This window comes from Saccopteryx leptura, chromosome 2, assembly GCF_036850995.1.
Source record: "Saccopteryx leptura isolate mSacLep1 chromosome 2, mSacLep1_pri_phased_curated, whole genome shotgun sequence".
NCBI lineage: Eukaryota > Metazoa > Chordata > Mammalia > Chiroptera > Emballonuridae > Saccopteryx > Saccopteryx leptura.
In genome coordinates, this window is record NC_089504.1 from 365,642,910 (window position 1) to 365,666,370 (window position 23,461).

At 55.7% G+C, this 23,461-nt stretch overlaps 2 protein-coding genes across 10 annotated transcripts in view; one reads left to right on the plus strand and one right to left on the minus strand.

Annotated features, from left to right (window-relative positions):
* The window catches only part of DRC3 (dynein regulatory complex subunit 3), a 39,370-nt gene extending 25,136 nt beyond the window's left edge, over positions 1 to 14,234 (minus strand). The window contains exons 1-5 of the mRNA XM_066366465.1: positions 13,905 to 14,234; positions 13,632 to 13,710; positions 9,436 to 9,600; positions 5,381 to 5,497; positions 3,207 to 3,373 (exon numbers count right to left, since the gene is read on the minus strand). Coding sequence (XP_066222562.1) covers positions 3,207 to 3,373; positions 5,381 to 5,497; positions 9,436 to 9,595 — 444 coding nt within the window. The 5' untranslated portion in view covers positions 9,596 to 9,600; positions 13,632 to 13,710; positions 13,905 to 14,234. The remainder of the gene's footprint in view (positions 1 to 3,206; positions 3,374 to 5,380; positions 5,498 to 9,435; positions 9,601 to 13,631; positions 13,711 to 13,904) is intronic.
* A 571-nt stretch (positions 14,235 to 14,805) lies between these two features.
* The window catches only part of TOM1L2 (target of myb1 like 2 membrane trafficking protein), a 106,576-nt gene continuing 97,920 nt past the window's right edge, over positions 14,806 to 23,461 (plus strand). For 8 of the 9 annotated variants that reach the window (XM_066365032.1, XM_066365035.1, XM_066365033.1 and 5 more), the window contains exon 1: positions 14,806 to 14,974. In XM_066365032.1, the coding sequence (XP_066221129.1) occupies positions 14,923 to 14,974 (52 nt within the window). In that variant the 5' untranslated portion in view covers positions 14,806 to 14,922. The remainder of the gene's footprint in view (positions 14,975 to 23,461) is intronic. The other variant, XM_066365038.1, reaches the window with a different exon arrangement.

Consider the following 23,461-nt stretch of genomic DNA (forward strand, 5'->3'; position numbering starts at 1 on the left):
ATTTTAGCACCTGAGGCGGAGGCCATGGAGCCATCCCCAGCGCCCAGAGGCCAACTGGCTCCAAACCAGCCATGGCTGCAGGAAAGGAAGAGGGAGACAGAGAGTAGGCGGAGGGGTGGAGAAGCAGATGGGCACTTCTTCTGTACGCCCTGAGCAGGAATCAAACCCAGGACATCCACATGCTGGGCCGAAGCTCTGCCACTGAGCCAGCCGGCCAGGGCCAAGAATATTTTTAAGTAAATACAATAATTACATTTTTTGGTTAAGTACTATAAAACCATAAAGATGGGAGAAATCATAGAGAAAATAAGAGGGAGGACCTTTGCAGGTCTCTGAGACCGAGGAAGCCAGTTACACAAGGGCAGAGGAGACTGCATTCTCAGAAGCGGAAGGGACAGGACTTGAGGCGAGATTGGAAACAATGTCAGGGTTGATTCATGTAAGATATGGGTCAAGGCTGCAGCCAGGAGTGTGGATTTTGTTCTAAGGACAATGGAAGCCCTTGGAGTTTTAAGTGTGTGTGTGGGGTGGGGAGATAGAATGTGATTTGATTTTTAAGAGCTCTCCCAGTGAAATTCTGTTTTTCATCTTTTAGATTGTTAAAGAGAGAATGGCTTGATAACAAAGCACGTTGTGGGAGGTGAGTTGGAAACAGGCCTTCTCCTCCTCATCACTGTGGGTTTGTAAATAGTTTCATTTTTACAGATAACCATTGGGCAAGACCCATCAGCATAAAAAAATGCATGTGCCCGCCGACCCCACAAGTCCACCTCTAGGAATTAATCTTTTTTTTTTTTTTTTTTTTTTTTTGTATTTTTCTGAAGCTAGAAACGGGGAGGCAGTCAGATAGACTCCCGCATGCGCCCGACCGGGATCCACCCGGCACGCCCACCAGGGGCAATGCTCTGCCCCTCCGGGGCGTCGCTCTGTCGCGACCAGAGCCACTCTAGCGCCTGGGGCAGAGGCCAAGGAGCCATCCCCAGCGCCCGGGCCATCTTTGCTCCAATGGAGCCTTGGCTGCGGGAGGGGAAGAGAGAGACAGAGAGGAAGGAGGGGGGGGGTGGAGAAGCAGGTGGGCCCTGGTCTGACTTAAGGGTCACTGTTGGGGAGAGATTTCTTGTGCTCTCTGTCCTGCTACCTGTAGATGTGGAAGCCTGTGGCCTTGGCTGCTGACCATGGCCATGAAGAGCAGCAGCCCAGGGAGAGGCCCAGGGCAGCAGAGCCTGGAGGCAGAGGGAGCCTGTGTCCTCGCAGCCCTGGTGACAAGCCTGCCCTTCCCCGAAGTGCCAGTCATCGCGGTGCTCAGTGTCCCGTTGTCTGGGGGGGCACTCGGCCTACCTGTGGCATCCGCTGCCGCTGGGATGGACTCCTGCTCCCAGTGCCCCCCTGTCTCAGCTCTCTGAGGCCCCCCAGAAACGAAGGCAAGAGGGAGGGAGTCCTGGGGACGTCCCTCAGCTGCTAACAGGACTGGGGGGTAAATGCCTCCGGCTCTGGTCCGGCAGGTGTTCGCGTCTGGAGGGCCCGCAGGACGGGGCGCCCGTCGCCGGCAGCAGCAGTGCCCCCAATGCACCAGCTCGTCTGTGCTTCCCGCTTCCTGGCTCTCGGCAACTTCCCGAGGTTGCCGCCCGAGGCACCCAGGCCCCTGCCCCTTGCCGTGGGGACGCCCGCCTGCCCGACAAGCCCAGCGTCTCCCCGGGGCGGCCATCTTTGCCGTGCCCACTCCCATGGTGCCCCTCAACCCACCCCCAAGGTGGCAGGTTTCCCTCCCAGGACACGGACTTGTTCCGGACACCCTGTCGTGCAGAGAAGTCTCCACTGGGCACCGCACCCCTCGACCTCTCCCGCCCACCTCGGGCTCCCCGCGGGGGGCTGCCCATTCCCAGGGGGGCACCCGGGAAACCTCCTCCTTCCGCTCAGTGGCAAGAGGGCCGTCCTCTTCAGTGAGTCTCACTGCAAAGCCACCTCGCCGGCTGTGACGGGGCCCCTGAGTGAGCAGCGTGCTCCGGCCTGACGCTGAGTGAGGCGCCCGTGCTCGTCACCCTCACTCCATTCCTGGCGGGTGGGTGACGGCCGTCATCTCCGTGCTGGAGACGGGGAAGCGGAGTTGTAGAAGGCTCCCGTCTTCGCGCGCGCGGCTGGCGTCTGGACCCAGGCCATCTGAGTGGCCTCGGCCGGAAGGAGTCTGGGGAGGACGCTGGACAGCTCCCAGGGTCCACGGGGCAGGCTGGAGAGGCAATCCCCGGCCCCGCCTGTCTCCGGAGCAGTCCAGTCCTGTCGGCTCTGACTCAGGACCCTTATGAATGCCGCTGGGATCTTGGTCTCAGCTGGTGGCCGAGAGCCTGTTGTGGGGACGGGCAGGGGCGCCAGCCCACCTTCCCCCAAACGTCCAGTGACCTCTGCCCCCCTCACACATACGCAGCCCGCACCCTGGGGTGTGGACACCAGCTTCTTGTTACCGTGGGTGTTGTGATTATGTGGATGTGTGCTTGAGACCCCCAGGGGCACTGTGCCTTCTGGGTCTCTGCATCCACTGAGCACAGGCCACGTGACCCACACCAAACAGGTCCTCGCCTCGGCAAAGGGTTGTTAAGTGAGAGTGGAACTCAGGGAAAGAAAGAGATACCCCCCCCCCACCAAAGCAGGAAACAAAATGGCACCCACGGATGGGCTCTCATGGGTCGAGCATGTTGTTTAAAGGTTATCAAATCTTTTGTGAAGTACCTGACCAGGCGGTGGCGCAGTGGATAGAGCGTCGGACTGGGATGCCGAGGACCCAGGTTCGAGACCCCGAGCTCACCAGCTTGAGCACGGGCTCATCTGCTTTGAGCAAAGCTCACCAGCTTGGACCCAAGGTCGCTGGCTGAGCAAGGGGTCACTCAGTCTGCTGTAGCCCCATGGTCAAGGCACATATGAGAAAGCAATCAATGAACAACTAAGGTGTCGCAAGGGGGGGGAATCTCAGTCTGCTGTAGCCCCATGGTCAAGGCACATATGAGAAAGCAATCAATGAACAACTAAGGTGTCGCAAGGGGGGGGAATCCTTTGTGAAGTTAACTTGATTTCTGGCTCCCCTAGGAGAAGGGGAAGATCTGAAAGACAGAGCCTGCACTTCCCCTTTGCCATGGCTCCCAGGCCCCTATTCCCCAGCAACTCCCCCACCCCGCCCTGGCCCGCCCTCTGCCCCCAGCTGCCCCACCGGAGCTCACGTTCATCATGTTGCCGATAAGGTTGTTGCCCAGTGACAGCACCTGCAGCTTGACCAGGGCATCCAGAGAGTCGATCTTGGAGATCCGGTTGTTGAACAAGCTCAAGTCCTCCAGGTTGACCAGCGTGTCCAGCCCCTCGATGGTCTCGATGTGGTTGAAGGACAGGTCTGGAAGGCAGAGGGCCCCGGGGGTTGAGTGATGGGTTTGGGGCCGGATGACCCTGAAACAGACCCTGTCGGGGCTACCTGTGCCTCTGAGCCGGCGCCAAGCTGTCGGTTCGGCACCGACTCGCCATCTGACACCTTGGGGCTTTCTAGAAGCCGTGCGTGGGGGGGTGCTTCCTGTGGCCGCACACCTTCATGGCCTTCTCCAGGTCTGCCATGCATCTTCCTGGCTGTGCTCTGCCATGGCCCTGGGAGGGATTGCTCAGGGGCAGGTCCCCTTCCCTCATTCCTCCGGGCATTTTAGTAACACTATAGATACCTCCCGTCTGCTTAGCGTGGACCAGTCTATCGACTGCTCCTGCGGACATCGCCCGGCAACAGCTCTAAGTGGCAGTTTGGAATTTCTCTCCCCATTTACTCAGTTGGGAAGCTAAAGCACAGAGAGGCTCAGTGATTTTTCCCAAAGCCACACAGCTAATGATGGCCGTGCTCATCCCAGGGCTCCTGCCTGGACCAATGGCAGGCCAGCTTCTTCCAGGACATCACCGCTGACTCAAGCTGTCCCCCAAGCCCAAACCCAAGGCCACACCCAAGGCCAACTGAGATGTCAGGATGCTCTCCGGCCCGGGTTTCACATCTCTGGGAACAGACTGGATTTTCTCCACCACAGATTTGGGTTGGGGTTGGAACTGCCACCCTGTCCTAGTGCACTGATGGCCCAGAGGCCCAAACTGGGCATTTTTCGTGAGCTTTGGAAGTATGATCATGGTCGCTGCAAGCTATCACGTTAAACCTATGATTTGGAAAGTCAGCCTGCTGTCCACATCTTCATGTAGCCTCCTTGGTGTATCAGAGGAAGCTCACCTTGTGACAGCGAGATGAATGATCCTTCCTTGTCCTTTTCTCTACGCCAGGCCCTTAAGTGCATCCCCTCCCTTAACCCTGGCAGCCCAGGCATCGCCGCCTCTGTCTTATGGACAATATAAGACCGGGATTGAAAGGAGCCGGGTGGTCACATGCCCAAGGTCACACAGCACATAGACACTGGGGTTGGAGGGCTGGAACGACTTGTGTGAAGTCGGTCAACACGCTGCAGGGCTGGACAAACACGGGCGTCTGCTCAGTGCCAAGCTGCCCACCTCCTCCGCCTCCACGCAGCCCAGGCTCTGTTCTCTGGGGGCCTGGCCACTCCCCCTGGAACCGGCACTGCAGGTAAATGTTTAATAACATAGGGAGCGGTGAGGGGAGCTCTGGTTGTCACATCTGCTGCCATCTGTGGGATGATACTCCCCCCACGGACAATGTCAAGCTGCCAACAAGACACCCCCGGGCCCTGGCCGGTTGGCTCAGCGGTAGAGCGTCGGCCTGGCATGCGGGGGACCTGGGTTCGATTCCCGGCCAGGGCACACAGGAGAAGCACCCATCTGCTTCTCCACCCCTCCCCCCCTCCTTCCTCTCTGTCTCTCTCTTCCCCTCCCGCAGCCAAGGCTCCATTGGAGCAAAGATGCCCGGGCGCTGGGGATGGCTCCTTGGCCTCTGCCCCAGGCACTAGAGTGGCTCTGGTCGCGGCAGGGCGATGCCCTGGAGAGGCAGAGCATCGCCCCCTGGTGGGCGTGCCGGGTGGATCCCGGTCGGGCGCATGTGGGAGTCTGTCTGTCTCTCCCCGTTTCCAGCTTCAGAAAAATACAAAAACAAAACAAAACAAAACAAAAAAAGACACCCCCGAATGCAAAAGGGGGACGAGAAGTGTGCAGTCAGCTCTCCAGAGTCAGCACACCTCCATCCTGGGGGGCAGCCGACAGTGGGGGGCCCCTGGCTGGGCCGGCGTGTGCACGTGGGGGCTGTGCTGGACCCTCAGAGCACTGTCCCCCGAGCCCCCGCCTCCCGCGCCCCAGTGCTTTCTTCTCGGCGATGGCGGGGTCCCCAGTTTCTGCCTCTTTGAGGGGGCAGGCCTGGGGGCTCTGGCCGGAGCACACCTGTCATCGGGGGGACGGCACAGCGGGGCCTCACCTAGCCAGACCAGGTGTGTGAGGCTGTCCAGCCCCTCGATCCGCTCGATGACGTTGTTGTCCAGCTGCAGCTTCCTCAGGTTCTCAAACTGCCAGAGGCTGTCGATGCGCAGGATGTCTGGAACAAGGGCGGGAGACCCGCTCGGCGGTCCGGCCTCAGTCCCCGCGTCAGCGCTCAGTCCCCGCGTCAGCGCTCAGTGCCCGCGTCAGCGCTCAGTCCCCGCGTCAGCGCTCAGTCCCCGCGTCAGCGCTCAGTGCCCGCGTCAGCGCTCAGTCCCCGCGTCAGCGCTCAGTCCCCGCGTCAGCGCTCAGCACCCGTGCGCCGGAGGGCTGGGAGGACTGAGAGGACCCATGCTGAGTAGACATGAGGCTGCGCAATCCTGCTGCCGTGCCCTGGGGTAGGACGGTGCCCTGGGCACTGAGGCCTGAGTCCTGTCAGTGTGCAGTGGGTGCTGATCAGTGCCCAGGGCCATAGCATGAGCATGATCTACCAGGCCGTGGGGGTGGGTGGGCGTGGGGGGGGTGTCAGCGTGAAGGTGGGCTGGACCAGCTCGGGGAATGGGACTCACTCACACTGCCTCTAGGGCCAGGCTGGGGCGCGGGGGGTGTGGGGGCTGCCCAGGAAGTCAGAACAACTTGGGGCATAAGACACAGGCCGGGTAACTCCTTCATTCTGCAGTGTGACAAGAAGAATCAAGACTGAAGGATGGCCTGACCAGGCGGTGGCGCAGTGGATAGAGCATTGGACTGGGATGCAGAGGACCCAGGTTTAAAACCCTGAGGTCGCCGGCTTGAGTGTGGGTTCACCAGCTTGAGTTCAGGGTCGCTAGCTTGAGTGTGGTATCATAGACATGATCCCATGGTCGCTGGCTTGAACCCAAGGTCGCTGGCTTGAGCAAGGGGTCACTCACTCTGCTGTAGCCCCCTGGTCAAGGCACATATGAGAAAGCAATCAATGAACAACTAAGGTGCCACAATGAAGAACTGATGCTTCTCATCTCTCTCTGCCCCTGTCTGTCTGTCTGCTCTCTCTCTCTCACACACACACATACACACACACTGCAGGGTGAATGTTTCCCTGTGCACAGTTGCTGGGAGGGTTAATCAACTAGTTCAGACGTTTTGGAGGGCAATTTGGCCACATTTACTTAAATATTTAATGCCTGTGCTCTTCGAGCCTGCAGTATCTCTCCTCGGAATCTGCCTGCAAAGACTCACAGTGTATGTGCCAAAGAAATCCCTCTGGGCAGGTGAGGCGCGGACAGGCAGGGGAACCCCACATGTCCACACATGGGGAGTGGGGTAAGCTGCCCACACAGTAAAGAGGCATGTGCCTCGTGTCACTGGAGCGCCTGACCCTGTGGCCCCTGGGGACCACCTTCACCCTCACACAGCCCCAGTCCCTTTGTTCCTCACCCCGGCTTCTGTCCCCGGCAGCCGGAAAGAGTTCTGAAAGCACTAACATGTAAACAAGTGAATTCTGTGTCCGTGAAACCCTGGAGGCTTCAGCTCGTTCCCAATGTGCTCTAGAAGCTACAAACAGCTCTGTTGCGGATATGCCCCTGTTTTTCTATGTTTGCTTTTGTGATCATTTCTAAAACTTGGAACAGGCTCATGAACGCCTGGAATAATATGGAAGTGAAAGGAGAGGGGAGAGGTACCCTCAGGACCCACGGGCTCAGAGGGACAGGGTTTGCCCGGAGGATGTGAGGACTGGGGGCAGGCAGAGAGCATCCCCGTGGTGGTCTTCTTCAAGCTGGGTCTCCGTGGGGGTGGGCAGACAGCGTCTCTGGTCCAAGGTCCCTCTCCTGGGGTCTCAGGGCTGTCCACTAGCTCGGGGCTGGCCACTGTGGCCAGATTTCCCCGAATCCTTCCAGCTCCCACCCCTCCTTGTGCTTCTGAGGTAGGCCCAGCTCCACCCTAGAATCTCAGCCACCTCCTCTCCTGGTCTGGATTTTCCAGGTGCCTTCTCTGACCCTGGCCTTGGCCTTAAACTGACAGGCCGTGAGGGTGGCTGACCCCCTGCAGAGACCACTCTGGGCGGCCCCCCATGCCCCTTGGTGCTCTGCCTGGCGCACCAGCCTGCTGGCTTCCCTACATACACATCAGCAGTTTAGCAGCTTGTGTGGAAATGCCAAAAGAACACAACAAAACCAGGACGGACTTCGCAGTGACCTCTAACTGAGTACCGGCATGACAGGACTGCCCCCAAGAAGCCAGTTGAATCTCCAGCACAGACACGGAACCCTCCACCAGCTTGGGTCCAGCCCCTCACGGTGGCTCTGCTGGACCACAGCAGCAGCTGTCCCTGCCCGGCCCTGGGCCCCCTAGTCTCTTGTCACCAGCCAGGGGGACCCTGTGAGCACCTGCTTCCCCTCCTGCCCCTCCTCTGCTCGGGAACACCACCGGACTCACTGTACAAACCAGGCAGCCTCGCCCACCCCCCCACCCCAGGCTGCCGCGAGCTGACCCCACGGCCTCTCTGACCTGTCTCCTCGGGGCTCTGGCACTGGCCCCAGGCTGCCGCGAGCTGACCCCACGGCCTCTCTGACCTGTCTCCTCGGGGCTCTGGCACTGGCCCCAGGCTGCTGCGAGCTGACCCCACGGCCTCTCTGACCTGTCTCCTCCTCGGGGCTCTGGCACTGGCCCCAGGCTGCTGCGAGCTGACCCCACGGCCTCTTTGACCTGTCTCCTCCTCGGGGCTCTGGCACTGGCTGTTCCCTCTGCCTTCAACACTTTGCCCTGCACCTCCACATGGCTCCTTCCCTTACCTCCTTCTGCTCTTTGCTCAGCTGCCACCTTCTTGGGGAGGTGTTGGGACCGCCGGGAACACCCTGTACCCCACCCTGCAGTGCCCCTGTTCTCCTCTCCCGACTGTTTTTTTCTCCATGTTACTTTTAGTGTACATTATTCTTTTCCTTCATTTTATCTGTGTCCTTCACGTGAATGTCAGCTCTATGAGGACAGGATTTTTATTTTTTGTTCCTGCTTGAGTGAATCCCTAGTGCCTGGAGTAGCACCTGGCATGTGGCAGGCACCTGGCAGACACCCGCGGAATGAACCTGAGGTTGGGGACCAGAAGCGAAGGGAGGGTGGTGGGTGCGGAAGCCCCTCGGGTGACAGCCATGCTGCCAGCCCTCTGACCCTGTCACCACTGAGGCCCAGGGGCCCTCACAGCTTTGGACGGCCAGCCGGCTCCTGCTGCAGGGCTGTGGTCAGCCCCGGAGGCCGTGCTGTGTGCTCCGTGAGGCCTGCGGCCATGGCGTCACCCGTATCCCCAGGGTCGGCACAGACTGGCTGGAGCAGGCCCGGGGGCACGAGAGGGTGAAGGGGATCAAACCTTACGGAGGTGGAAGGAGGAGGGACTCGGGTGGGGAGCACACACCGGAGTGTACAAATGTGTGTAAAGTTGTACACCTGAAATGTATCATGTTATTAACCAATGTCCCCCAATAAGCATAATTTTTTTAAAAAGAGAGAAGACCCCCCCACCGCCACTACCACCAAAACCGGTCCAAAAATTAAAAAAAGAAAGAACAGAATTCCTGTGGTTGAGTGGATGACTGGGCAGGCCAGCATAGGAACCCAGGACAGAGCAGGAATGTGAGTGTGACCAGGTCACTCTACTGGGGCTGCCAGCCCAGTCTATGGGGGGTCACGGGCCGTTCACAGAAAGGGACTCTGAGGCACGGAGGGTCTGCCTGGGCCCCAGCCACTTCTTCCCACTGGGCTGCCCTGCCACCTGGAGCTGCTTCCCTGCCTCACGGCCCTGGGCCAGCCTGCTGCCCGCTGCTCCTCTGAAGCTGCCCTGGTGGGGCACATTCTCCTCCTCCCCCCGCTCCTGCTGGACGGTTTGGGACCACCCTCCGAGGTTCCTCCTGCCAGGGGCCCCATTCCGAGGACACGAAGGTCTTTGTGGTTCACGTGAGATTTGGAGTGGGGAGAATGTTCTCTTTTGATACAGATTCTGCATGGACTGCTGGGGCTGGGATGTGGGGCAGAGAAGGTCGGGCAGGGCTGCCTGGCGGCCCCCGCCCCAACCCCCGGGATACGCACTCTGGAAGTCCAGCTGTAGGGAGAGGACGTCCTTGAAGAGGATGCCCTCCTGCTTGGCCAGCTGCCCCGCCTCCTCCTGCAGGCCCTGCTCCCCGACGGCCTGCTTGAGCATGTTGTCGTCCATCACTCGGGGCTCCACCGAGTTGCATATCCGGTTCATCTTCCCTAAAAAAAACATCAGGCCCTGGCCGGTTGGCTCAGCGGTAGAGCGTCGGCCTGGCGTGCGGGGGACCCGGGTTCGATTCCCGGCCAGGGCACATAGGAGAAGCACCCATCTGCTTCTCCACCCCACCCCCCTCCTTCCTCTCTGTCTCTCTCTTCCCCTCCCGCAGCCGAGGCTCCATTGGAGCGGGGATGGCCCGGGCGCTGGGGATGGCTCCTTGGCCTCTGCCCCAGGCGCTAGAGTGGCTCTGGTCGCGGCAGAGTGATGCCCCGGAGGGGCAGAGCATCGCCCCCTGGTGGGCAGAGCTTCGCCCCTGGTGGGCGTGCCGGATGGATCCCGGTCGGGCACATGCGGGAGTCTGTCTGACTGTCTTTCCCCGTTTCCAGCTTCAGAAAAACAAACTAACACACAAAAAAACATCACGTTCCTGTTCCACACCCTAACCCTCCCCTGGTCGGAGGACGGGTTGACGGGCACCCTTCTCAGGCACCGGGAGCAGGGTGGCGGGCAAGGACGCCCCGAACGCTGCCCTGCTCCCACTGCTCGGCCCCCGCACACAGAGGCGAGGGACATCTGCATCAGCTGCTCCCGGGCTTCCCCTGCAACCGACTGTGCCCGTCCTACCTGGTGCCCCCACTCAGGGGGGCAGCCCTTGGCCCCACAACCACAGCTGTGACCTACCCGACAAGTGGACTGCTGTCCATCCTGGTCTCCTGAGCCACTGCAGCTCAGCTGCCCTCACAGCCACGGTCATCGCGGACCTCTGGCTCTCTGTGCCCACCCTCACTCAGGTCGCTTGGTGCCAACCACTGAACACGATCCTTAGCAGCCCGGCCAGGCAGAGCAGCCCACAGCTGCCTTCTCTGGGAGCCTTACCCCTTTAGACATCATGTCTATATCCCCCTCACACACATACACCACACACTCACCTCAGTGTGCCCAGTGTGTGGGTGGGTACAAACCCAGGCTGGTCATTCATGTTCTCCCCCTGAGAAACGTGAGCTTGGGGCTTCAGGATAAGAGTGCCCATCAGAGCGGGCTGCTTGAGCCGGGGAGAGGCTGGGGGGCAGATGGACAGAGGCAGAGATGGGAATCTAGGTGATCCAGGAGAAAAAGCGACAGTCTGACACAGACAGATACTGCCTGCTTGTATCTACTCATGTCCCCAGTTTCAGACCCTGGGAGGGTCTCAGGGGTCCCTCTCTCTGAGTTGTGTGACTTCTAGTGTTAACTCCACGTTTTCTTTAACGCCAGCAGGCTTCTGTCGCTAAGAGTCCAGAGGAATTTGGCTGGGACACGGAAGGCAAAGGGGTGGGGAGCTGCGGCCCTGGGCTGCTGTCCCTGGCTGGGCGGAGCTACCACCCTGGGAAGCCAGGGCGCCCGACCTCGACCTAGTGGTCACCACCGGCCTCTGAGCCAGCGCCTCCGGAAGCACTGGACCTGCAGGGAGGCACGCTCTTCTGTCAGTCTCCTGGAGGCTCCCGGATTCTGCTTCCTGAGCACTGGGGACACTCAGGTCTCCCTCCCTTCTGCTGCCCAACCCTGCCTCTCACCTCTCTGCTGACTTCACCTTATACCTTCGTCTGAGCCTCTCTGAATCTCCTGTCCTCCTTGTCCTGTTAGTCCCAGACACTGGGGGTAGCCCCTGTGCTCTGCCCTTTATCCACTGAGTGCTGTTTGGTGAGACTGCTGGTGGTTGGGCGGATGTCCATCCCAGACCCGGATGGGCCTGGCCATCCCGCCACCTGGTCTCAGAGACCGCTGCTGCCCAGTGGCCCTTCCTCCCCCCTTCCCCACCGTCCACTTGAATTCAGCTCTTAGGTAAATACGCACCTTCTATTTCTGGACTGGGCATGATCACAGGTCCTGGTGCTTTTAACTCTCATGCATCCTTCCTTCTCCATGAGAGGAGGTACAGCCTCCCTAAACCCTACCCCATCATTGCACCCCTTCCCCCTGCCCGGTCTCCACCTGCACCTTTCATCTTCCCATTCTCTTCGGTGTGTCAACACCGGCTCCCCTTCCTTAGGGTGACCGACTCACTCCTGCCCCAAGAGATGTTTCCAGTCCTCCGGCTCTATCTCCCCACTCTTCTGAAACACACTTTTCTAAAATCTCCCATAACTTGACACCATGTTGCTTTTGGAGAACTTTTTATTGTTGTTTTTTTTTTTGTATCTTTCCGAAGTTAGAAGCAGGGAGGCAGAGACAGACTCCCGCATGCACCCGACCGGGATCCACCTGGCACGCCCACCAGGGGGCGATGCTCTGCCCATCTGGGGTGTTGCTCCCTTGCTCAGCTACTGAGCTACTGAGCTCTTCTTGAGTGCAGGAGGTGGAGACCATGGAGCCATTCTCAGCACCCAGGGTCAAATCATTCTAATCGAGCCATGGCTGCAGGAGAGGAAGAGAGAGAGAAAGAGAAAGAGAGAGAGAGCGAGAGAGAGAGAGAGAAGCGATAGGGGGAGCGGTGGAGAAGTAGATGGGTGCTTCTCCTGTGTGCCCTGGCTGGGAATCAAACCCGAGACTTCCACATACTAGGCTGACGCTCTACCACTCTACCGCTGAGCCAATGGGCCAGGGCACTTTTGGAGAAAAAAAATTTTTTTTCCCCTGTGGCAGAGACAAAGAGAGTCAGAGAGAGGGACAGACAGACAGGAAGGTAGAGAGATGAGAAACATCAACTCCTCATTGCGGCTCCTTAGTTGTTCATTGATTGCTTTCTCATATGTGCCTTGACTGGGGGCTACAGCAGACCGAGTAACCCCTTGCTTGAGCCAGTAACCTTGGGTCCAAGCTGGTGAACCTTGCTCAAACCAGATGAGCCCGCGCTCAAGCTGGCGACCTCGTGATCTCGAACCTGGGTCCTCTGCATCCCAGTCTGATGCTCTATCCACTGCGCCACCGCCTGGCCAGGCGTTTTGGAGAAATTTTAATGTGATGTATTTGGCAGACGTTACCTGCAGAATGTCAGTCCCTTTTCAAAGAAAGGTGCTGTACTTTGGGAAATGATTCTTGATTTTGATTTCAAAACTTTAACTGACTTATCCCTCCCACATTGTCAAGGCCTGGCACCTAGGACAGATCAAGCTTGCTTTCAGTCAAGCACGACAGTCGCCATGTGGAACAGCCGTTGTGCACATGAGGGTAGGACTTGGATCCTGACTGTGCATCCTTTTTGGTAACTCATCTCACCCTGTCTCTAAGCCTTGAACTTCCCATGTATAAAAGATGAATAGGCCTGACCTGTGGTGGCGCAGTGGATAAAGCGTCGACCTGGAAATGCTGAGGTCACCGGTTCAAAACCCTGGGCTTGCCTGATCAAGGCACATATGGGAGTTGATGCTTCCTGCTCCTCCCCCCTTCTCTCTCTCCTTTCTAAAATGAATAAAAAATAAAAAAACAAAAATAAAAGATGAATAACTCCTCCCTCCTACATTTATTCAGTCCACCTGCGTGAAATGAATACAACTACACGTAATGACTACGACAGAGAGGTCTCCTCACTTCCGTTTCAGGATGAATCAGATAATCACACAAATATTTAGTTACACACCAGGACAAATGTGTCGGTGTCAGGAACGAGGACAGCACACATTAGGGGCACCTGGCCTGACCACGGGAGACAGGGCTGAGGTCTGAAGGGTGAGTGGGAAAGAAGGAAGAGGGAACTGCATGGCAAGGGCCCAGATGTGGGACAGAACAAGACATTTTCCATTTTGGCTGAAGTGATGCATGGCGGAAGGGGACAACAGTTTTACTATTATCCTAGGATCCCTGGAAAGCTCTTGGGGCTTATGGGGGGAATTAACGGGATAAGATCTTAATTTTAAGAAGCTCACTGTAGACCATCATCATTGTCACAGCCCACGATGTATGTCACAGCTAGCTGTTCCTGGTCAGGGCCAGGGTCTGGACACTCCTCCCCGAGGGGAGTTTTCATCAGCAATTTACTAGCCAACCAGGGTTCCTGTTGACTTGCCTGCTGATTGTTTTATTGGCAAAGACCACAGGTAGGAGATGGGGAACGTACCCCTGTCCACGGAGTAGCCTCCTCACAGAGAAACAGCTCCACAGTTGTCCTGGGAAGCAACCACCGGGATCAACTGGAGCTGAAAAATAGAGACCCTATTGGCCACGAACTCCTAACCCACAGTTGACTGAGTGCTTACTGTGTATGGAGGGCACAGGTGATATTCAATTACGTGTCAGCTCCGGAGGCCACTAGAGAAGAGATTCCTAAAGGCCAGATCTCCCACAGAGAGAAATTTTTAAGACTCAGCAGGGGAGCTGTCCCAAGTCTTACCCCAGGAGCTGCTGACAAGAAACAGCCACGGAACTCGGGGATCCCTATTCCCAGCCAGAGCCCTTTAAGTGGCACCAAGATGAAGAATAAAAATAAGAGACAGAATGTAATGACAGCGAAGAAGTCGGATAGAAGGGTTCATTTATTCGCGAAGAAGTTATCATCAGCGGGCCCTGCCCTTGGAGGCCAAGCAATGCGTCTTCCGCATTTCTTTGTCTCAGCGCGGCTACGAAGTGGCCGCCAAGGGACCTGTGTGCTCATTTTAGTGACGAGCAGGGCTGGGCTGGACTCCTTGCAGAAAAAAAATGTCAGAGAAAAGAGTTAAGTCGGGCGCCGTTTGCCCGTCATAGTCCTCCCAGAGCGGCTCCTCCTAGTCCCTAGTCTCACCTTCTTAAGCGCAGGCTACCCGGCAGGTTCGCGCAGCAGACGCGTCGCTCAGTTGCCAGGGGAACCAGAAAGCCGCCTCTCTGTTGCTAAGGGGAAGTTCGGGGATAGACATCCTGGGTGAAAGTTGATGAGTCACGTGACAATATTTCTGGGTGGGGGGGAATTACTCCTACCGCCAATCAGCCGTAGAGAAAACAAAAGTTTCTCCAATCAGCATTTCCTATAGGCGGGGCTATGTCTAGCGATTGACTTGTCTATTCTCCAATGATCGTAGGGATCCTGGATTGACCAAGATAGAGATAAATCAAAATACAGAGATTCTTTCGGGGGCGGGACGGAGGAGGAGCCGCTACGCCGGACGGAGATTCCTGTGACTTAGCTTGCTCCTCCGTCCAATCGGACGCCGCGGAGTAGGAGGAGCTTCGCTGAAGGGCGATGTAGGAGCCAATCGGAGGGATACCGGGCAGGCGTCGCCCAATAGGAGTGCGACAGGAGCGGGATCAGGAGCCTAGCGTTCCTGAGGGTGGGGCCGTGGCAAGTGTCAGTCAGGTCGGAGAGGGCTACCGCCGACTGCGGAGACCCCGGGTGGCTTGACAGGGTGCCCGGGCCACTGCCGTGTTGTCGGCGCAAGATGGAGTTCCTCCTGGGGAACCCGTTCAGCACACCGGTGGGGCAGTGCCTCGGTAAGGCCGCGCGAGGGATGGGCGTCGGGGTGCACGGCGGCGGCGGCGGCGGCCGACGCGACTGGTGGGCAGCGCGGGCCTCTGCGGGGTCATTCTCGGGGCCGCCTCTCGGGCGGGCCGGGACCTCCTTGCAGTCCGGGCCTCTCTGCCCGGCGGCTCCCGGCGGCTCCCGCGTGGACTCGGGCTAGAGCCTTCGCGCGTCCCTGACCCATCCTCAGGGCCCAGCCCTCCCCTGGCACCGTAGAGGTGGTGCCCGCGGGAGATGCCCTCCCCCCCGAGGGCGCCCCTGTCCCGCTCGCTGCCACCGCTCCCAGGACCTCGTTCTCCCGTCATCCGTGCCCCCTCCTTCCCAGTCCCAGCTGCCCTCAGACTGGGCACCCTCCCAGGGAGCGCTCCCTGCTCCGGGACTGGCTCGTTAGAGCTGCAGTTCCGCCGGGGCTGGAACTGCCTGGGGTGGGGGAGGGGGCGGGCAGGGGGAGGGGCTGGAACTGCCTGGGGTGGGGGAGGGGGCGGGCAGGGGGAGGGGCTGGAACTGCCTGGGGTGGGGGAGGGGGCGGGCAGGGGGAGGGGCTGGGCCAGGGGTGGGGGCGGGGCGGGGAGGGAGAGCGGAGAGGAGCGCAGGGGGAGGGGATGGAGGATGGGGGGGAGGGGAGGGGTCTCCAGGGGGGGGTCCCCAGGGGGGGACGGCGGCCCTACCTGCGCTGCCTCCAGGAAGAAGGGCTGCCGTGTTCTTGCAGCTGAGACTCCTGGACTTGGGGAATCTGGAGCCTGGGGGCTCCGGTTGAGGCTTTTTTTTTTTTTGCCCAGTGTGACTGTCCCGATGACCTTGTGCCAGTCGCTGCTCTTTCTGCTCTGACGTTCCCCCTGTGCCTTGTTCAGTGAGGGTGAGACGTAGCGGGTTCCTTCAGACTCTCAAGTTTTGTTTGCTCTGCCTCATCGTCGACTCTGCACTATTTCATTTGCCAGAGCTGAACACTTTTTTTTTTTTTTTTGGTAGCAGTGGAAAGAGAAGGGTGGGTACTTACTCGGCAGTACCAGTGCATCCTCTAGAAAGGGTCTGGGCACCTGAAAGAGGGCATCCGAGGTGACCGGTATCCTGGGTAAGAAGGAGAGCCCCAGGCCGGGTGCAGGAACCCCCGAGTGGTCACCCCTAGGAGATTGCCGCCGCTGTAAAAAGCAACTTGCCTTTTCACCCCATGCAGGAGCTCATTATGGCTAAGGGATTGGTCAAGAATGTGAATGAGTTTCTTTTAAAACTAGGTTCCTGCTGGTTAGTGGAAGGACTGGTAAAACGTCTTCCATGGTTCCATGGGCGGGGGAATCTATGGAGTCCTTCTGCACCGGGCCCTTAGTGACTTGTGTCTTTTCTGCCCTGCGTAAGAACTTGCAGCTTACTTTTCAGCCTTTAGTGGGGCCTGTGACATTGTTGGGGCCTCTCCCGTTGGCTCACCGGCATTTGGGGACCTTTCCTTCTCTTTGTGTTGTGAGGTCTTTGATAAGTGATGCCGGACAGTGGGTGTGGGGAGGGTCTTTTCTCACCTTCCCACACTCCGGTCTCTGGATGCTCACCCCTCCTCATTCCTCGCTTTTTCCCATACGTGCTCTTTTGCTGCAGCGGTATTCCAGAAACTTATTTCTCAGCCGGGCGTGGAATTACAACCAGTTTCTGGAGGGAGCCAGTAAGCTTAGAGGGGAGATTTCTTTTCTTTTCTTTTTTATTGCCTTTACAATAGGAAGCTCTACACCTTTGAAATGCCAGAGTAGCTGAGGCTTAGAAGGTAAAGGGGGCCTGACCAGGCGGTGGCGCAGTGGATAGAGCGTCGGACTGGGATGCTGAGGACCCAGGTTCGAGACCCCAAGGTCGCCAGCTTGGGCTGAAGGCCCACAGTCAAGGCACATATGAGAAAGCAATCAATGAACAACTAAGGTGTTGCAACGCACAACGAAAAACTGACGATTGATGCTTCTCGTCTCTCTCCGTTCCTGTCTGACACCCTGTCTATCCCTCTGACTCTCTCTCTGTCTCTGTAAAAAAAAAAATTAAAAAAAGAAGGTACAGGGGGCTTAAAAATATGCAAATATAAGGGATGTGGGGTTATACAGTATAGTGGGTGGAAAGAGCTTGATGCTTCTGTCAGAAACATCTGGCTTTTGAATATTGCCTTGTCCATTTGTTGGTGGAGGGACCCCAGAAAACTGAGTGACCCATCAGAGCTTTAGTTTGCTGAGAGAGAGAGGTTTGGACTCACAAAGTAGTGAGGTTTAAGTGAGCTGATGGATACAAAAACACTTAGCATATGCCTGGAACATAGTAGAGGCTCAATAAATCGTAGCTGTCGCTGTTAATAGCAGAATTAAGTTAGGATTGAGTTTTTCTGTCTGGAGCAGATAGGTGGACAGTGGGCCCATCTGTGACCTATGAAGGCAAGAAGATACACTCTTGCAGGCCCCAGTGTTTACCATCACTTAGAAAAGACACTTTCTTTCTCCTTTTGATTTTTTATTGGATTTATTGGGGTGAAATTGGTTAATTAAATTATACAAGATTCAGGCACAAAATCCTACAGTGCATCTTCTGTATATTACATTGTGTGTCGACCCCAAGTCCAGTCTCCCTCATGGAAAAGACCCTTGACCACGAAGAGAAGGAAGCCTCCTCACTGGTAGCTGGTCAGCTGGCACTGCCTGTGTCATTCCACAGTTCAGTTCTGATGAATGTTCTGTACTGTCGTGACCAAGTGTAAAAATGATTTTCATGACGTTTAGTATTGTTGGTATTATTTTAAAAGTATGTGCCAGGGGGTGGAAGGGAGGGAGAAGAGTACAGAAATAAAACAGCAGCAACAGAGCTAATGACTAAAAGCAGCAGCTCTAGTTTACACAGAGCCAATTCCACAGCCATTGTTTCTCCTTACGCCTGCTCCATGAAGATAGTGTGTTGTCTTCCTACGTTAGAGAGGAGGACACTGAGGCTCCGAGGAGCGAGGGGACAGCTCAGCTGGTCGGGGGGAGAGCTGGGAGTTCACAGCTGTTGGTCCTCAAGGGATCTGTGGCATCAGGAGGGAGGACAGAGGTGCATGGTCCAATGGCTGAAAGAAGACCCCTGTTCAGGTAAGTGCTTAGCCGAGCAGTGGGGCTTGTCGGTGCTGTTAGGAGTCCAAAAGAGTTCAGAAGAGCTGGCATGATGTGACCGGTTTCTTTGAACCCGAGGGCTGTTCATGAGGATGGTGGGAATTCCGGAGGCAGAGGAGAGGGTAGCCGTGGCTGGAGACAGGTAAATTAGGTGGAGAGGAGGGGTGTGGGCACATCTGTGAGGACCAGTCTGAGTGGAACGGAGGTAGGTGTGGGGAACAGTGCCAGTAGGGTTTGGGCCCAGTGTGAAGCCCTGTTTTGGTAGGTGACATCAAAGACTACGTTCTTTAGCTAACGTCAACTTTTAGTCTCTCCGGACCTCATTTTCCTCACTCATGAAAGAATACCTCTCAGTGGCTGCATGGGGCTGGTCCCTAAATTCATAATTCATCAGTCTATTTCAGTACGCATTTGGAGTGCCAGGCTCTGGGATAGAAATATTCAAAAGCTGCTCTTAGGGACCCTTCAGTAGAGGTAATGCGCCCACCAAAGGGCTTCTGGAGCTGCAAAGTGTTAGGCTCATAGTGGGAGGGCTGGTAGAGTAATTGTGGCCGCCTGGCTGGCTTCACCCGGATGCTCTAACCCGGCGCTGTCTGGTTGAGCAGTCTGCCGGTCTCCAGCAGCAGCGCCTTGCTTGCTCCATCCTGGACTTCAGAGAAAGAGCCTAAGTATGGAGAAGGAAAGAGTACTTAGTGTTATTTCTGGATTTTTTCTTCTGAAACAAGTTTCAAAATGTGACTGTCTTAATCTCAACCCTCCACGACTGACCACTGGGAGTTGGATTTCTGCTGGAGTCGGATGTCATACATTGAGAGTTGCTGACAAATGTTTTGTATTTCTTTTGGTGGCTGGAAAACCTTTTTAAACTTTTTAAAAATTGATTCTGAGAGGGGGGGGAAGGGGGAGAGAGAGAGAGGAGAGAGAGTGAGAAGCATCAACTCATAGTTGCTTCACTTTAGTTATTCATTGATTGCTTCTCATATGTTCTTTGACGGGGGTGGGGGTGGGGGGATACTCAAGCCAAGCCAGTGTGACCTTCAGCTCAAGCCAGCGACCTCGGGCTTAAGTCAGTGACCTTTGGGCTCAAGCCAGCAATCTTGGGATCATGTCAATCATCCCACACTCAAGCCAGTGACCCCGCACTCAAGCTGGCGACCTTGGGGTTTTGAACCTGGGACCTTAGCGTTCCAAGTTGATGCTTTATCCACTGCACCACCACTGGTCAGGCTGGAAGACCTTTTTAGATAATCCTTTTCCAAGAGTAAAGTTTGGATTCATTTACATTAAAAGTTCAGTGGTTAGTTGCTTCTGACCAGAATATTTGAAGGTGGGAGGAGGACCATCATCGTCTGCATAGTTCTGCTTTAAGGAGCATGTAAGGCGCTGTTCTGTTGTGGCCTTGTGTTTGTGCACGGGGCAGTATTGCTACAGACGGCTTCCAGGGTCCTGTGACTGCTGGGTGTTTGATGCTAGCATGGCTGTGTGGACCAGGGATGGCCAGTCCTTGCTCAGGTTGGTGTGGCCGTTGGCAGTGTGCAAACCCTTTCGCTCAGTAATTTTTTTTTTAGTCTTCACAACCCTGTGAGAGACACAGGAAGAAAACTGAGAGGAACTTGTAATTATTAGGCACCTACTGTGTGCACACTCTGCACATGGGATCTCATTTAACCCTTTGAATGGTGGTGTTCCCTGTATTATTATATGTATAAGGAAGTTGAGAGATGGAGATTCGTGCATCAGTGACAGAGTTAGACCCAGAATCCACTCCTGATCTAGTGCTCACTCTGTGCTTCCGTGTTGTCTCTGGCTCTGCAGATCCCATGACTCGGTCATCTGAATGACCTGGAGGGCTTGTTAAGACAGATTGCTGGGCTCCACTCTCAGAGCTTCTGTCTCAGTAGGTGCGGGCTGGGCCCAGCATTCTGCGTTCTAACGAGTTCCGCAGGGTTGCTGATGCTGCCGGTCCAGGCACCACACTTTGAGAACTACTGCCTTAGGTGAGAAGTCTGCTTCTTTACTCTCTCTCTCTCTCTCTCTCTCTTTCAAGTGAGAGGAGGGGAGGTAGTGAGACAGACTCCCGCATGCACCCCGACTGGGATTCATCCAGCAACCCATGTCTAGGGCTGATGCTTGAATCAGCCAAACCATCCTCAGGGCCTGGGGCTGATGGTCGAACCAATTGAACCACTGGCTACAGGAGGGGAAGAGGGAGAGAAGGGGGAGAGGGAGGAGAAGAGAAGCAGATGGTCACTTCTCATGTGTGCCCTGATTGGATATCAAACCCTGGACGTCTACATGCTGTGCTGATGCTCTGTCCACTGAGCCAACCAGCCAGGACCATTTCCTGGCCTTTTTTTTTTTGTATTTTTTTTTGTATTTTTCTGAAGCTGGAAACAGGGAAGCAGTCAGACAGACTCCCGCATGCGCCTGACCGGGATCCACCCGGCACGCCCACCAGGGGGCGATGCTCTGCCCCTCCGGGGCGTTGCTCTGCTGCAACCAGAGCCACTCTAGCGCCTGGGGCAGAGGCCAAGGAGCCATCCCCAGCGCCCGGTCCTGGCCATTTTTAAAATCAGATTGTTTTTGTTGTTGTTGAGTTTTAGGAGTTCTCTCTCTGTTTTGGATATTACTGCCTTATTAGATATGTGATTTGTGAATATCTTCTCCCATTCTGAGTTGCCTTTTCTCTCTGTTGACTGGGTCCTTTGGTGTACAACAGTTTGTAGTTTGATGAAGTCCAGTTTGTCTTTTCTCGTTTCCTGTGCCTTTAATGTCATGCCCTTATTTTCCAGTAAAGTCTAACCCATGCCTAAAGACAAGAATGATGCTGCTGATAGTACTCTAGTCAGCGTCACTCCTCACCAGGCACCATTTCCTTTAAGTCCCTCAACAGCCCTGTGAGGCAGGTACTGTCATTCGATTTATAGAGAAGGAAACGGAGGCTCAGAAGTTAAGTCCTTCTCCATGCTCTGTGGATAAAAAGCAGAGCAGAGACTTGAGCACCAGAGCCGGTCATCTTAACCACTGAACTGGATAGCTCCGTAATTATCTGTAGAACTGAGTAGATGAATACCTGAATGAACTCTGGCTGAAAATCTGGCCGTAGTTGTTTCAAATTCGGGTCTGCTTTAGTATTATAAATTATTCACCCAGTTTCAGCCCTCCTAGTGTATGTAATTCAGTGTACAAGAGTCCTCATCGTCTCAGCAAGTTTTCTGAGAGTTGGTTAAAGGCTTTGATTTCTTACAGCTCCTTGAAGCTCTTCTTGGTAATCAAAGACCTCTGTCTTTTCATTCTTCTTTGGATTTTGCTTTGGAACTAGGGCCGAAAGGAGAAAAAGAGGGGATGTAAACAGATGCTAAGTTGAGTCTAACTGCCGAACTTGCTTTTAAAAGATTACTTACCAGCTGCTGTTTTAATCATTAATGAAGCCCAAGCCTTGTAGTCTGAGAGGCACGTCAAAAATTCTGTTTTGGGTCTCGGTTTAAAATTGAGTGTAATGGAGAGAGACTGATTCTTTCATCTAGAAGAATTGGGTTGCAAGTCTGAGAGCTGAGGACAAGGACAGGGCCCCATAATTGGACACTGTTGAGTTCTTGCCGCCCCTCAAAGGAGAAATCACACAGAGTGCCGGCATATCATTAGTCAAAATAGGAGAAGAGGCCTGAGAAATGGTCCTGCTCTGCGTTTGAAAGCTCATTTGTTTGTTAGCGGCTTCCAGAGCGAGAATCCCCCTTATTCACTCTGGAAATTGTTAAACCAGTAGTTGCAAGAGTCACGGAATTGGAATTCTAGCCGAAATGGCCTTGGCGGCATTTAGTGCGGTCCGCTCAGTTTTTGAAGCCCAGACAGAATATAGCTCTGTGCTGCTTTTACCCTGACAGTACTTCTGACACCAGCTGTGTGGGTTTTTGTCTGACACCAACTGGGTGACACCAACTTCAGTTCTTACCTAACGACCTGGAGTCATCACAGACCCCCACAGTTAAGGGCTCAGTCCCACCAGACTGCCCCCCACTTCAGGCCTGTCTTTCGGACTACCTGGCTATAGATTGGGGTTCCCATGACCTCCTCTGCAGGTTCAACAATTTGCTGCAATGGCTCACGAAACACAGGAAAGCACTTTACTTACATTAACTGGTTTCTTATAAAGGATACAAGTCAGGAACAGCTACGTGGGAGAGACGCAGGGGGCAAGTTGTGAGGGGCAGGGCACAGAGCTTCCCTGCCTCCCTGGGGGCTGTTCTCCCAGCTCCTCAGTGTGTCATTGGCAGGGCATCACCAGAACCCCAACAGCTAGACGTGAGCGTCTAAGTCATTGGCCGTTGGTGACTCAGCCGCTGTCCAGTCTCCTCCCAGAGGTTGGGGAGGTGGTGGTGCTGCTGCTGTGCGTCCCAACCCCCTAAGGGTCTTTCTGGCTCCCAGCCCCCATTCAGAAGCTGTCCAGCCCCCCCTCCCCCATTCCCAGTTGTCTCATTATCATGCAGAGGTTCTCCTGGGGAGACTCCAGGACCTGCCCGCCAGGAATCCGGAACAAAGATCAAATATTTATTTCTTGTTATATCACAGTAGGTCACTTGCCAAGGTCCCACAGTGAGTCAGCGGTAAAACTGGGGAAAGGACTCAGTTTATGACTCCCACATTTTTTCTTCTTACCTTCGGGCCCTTGCCAGTGATTGGATGTTTGTATGTGGGCGTGGCTAACTAAGCTAAGTGGTGGCAAGTCTGCCTGTGATTGGAGGGGAAGTTCTCGGCTCAGACTCAGGAGGGTAAATACTTTTTTATTGTTTGAAAGTTAATCTCTTGCCGTTATATAAAATTTCTTTGCTGGGAGGGAGGGTGGCTACCTAGCCTTATGGATGTAGAGGCCGTTATAGAACAGATGGACTTGAGGGGTCACTTATGGCTGAGTGACGGAGTGGAAATCACAGCTCCCAGTAGAGCTAGTAGTTCTCCTGGCCCTTGGTGTGTAGATGTCCTTCAGGAGGGGACGCTTCTGTCTTGGGGGCAGCTCACCACCCTGGGTAGGGTCAGGCAGGTTGCAGTGTGATGGGGTGGAGGCAGGACAGCCTTTAGAGTGCCTGCCCTACTTGGTACTGGGGCTATGTGAGGGTGGGGACATCCTCCCCAGAGGGTCCTGTCCGGCACTGTGGGGGGCTCAGGGAAAGCAGAAGGAAGGTTCCTGGACCTGGTTTTGAAGGTTGAGTAGGAGCTGGGCAGAAAGAGAGAAGGGGTTAGAGGGAACAAGCCTTCCAGCTGGTCAATGGACTTCATTGAATGTGTCTACTCCTGTTTGAGAGGGAGTCCCAAGGGGTCTTCACCTTCAAAATGTGATGGACTTAGAGAGCAGGGATG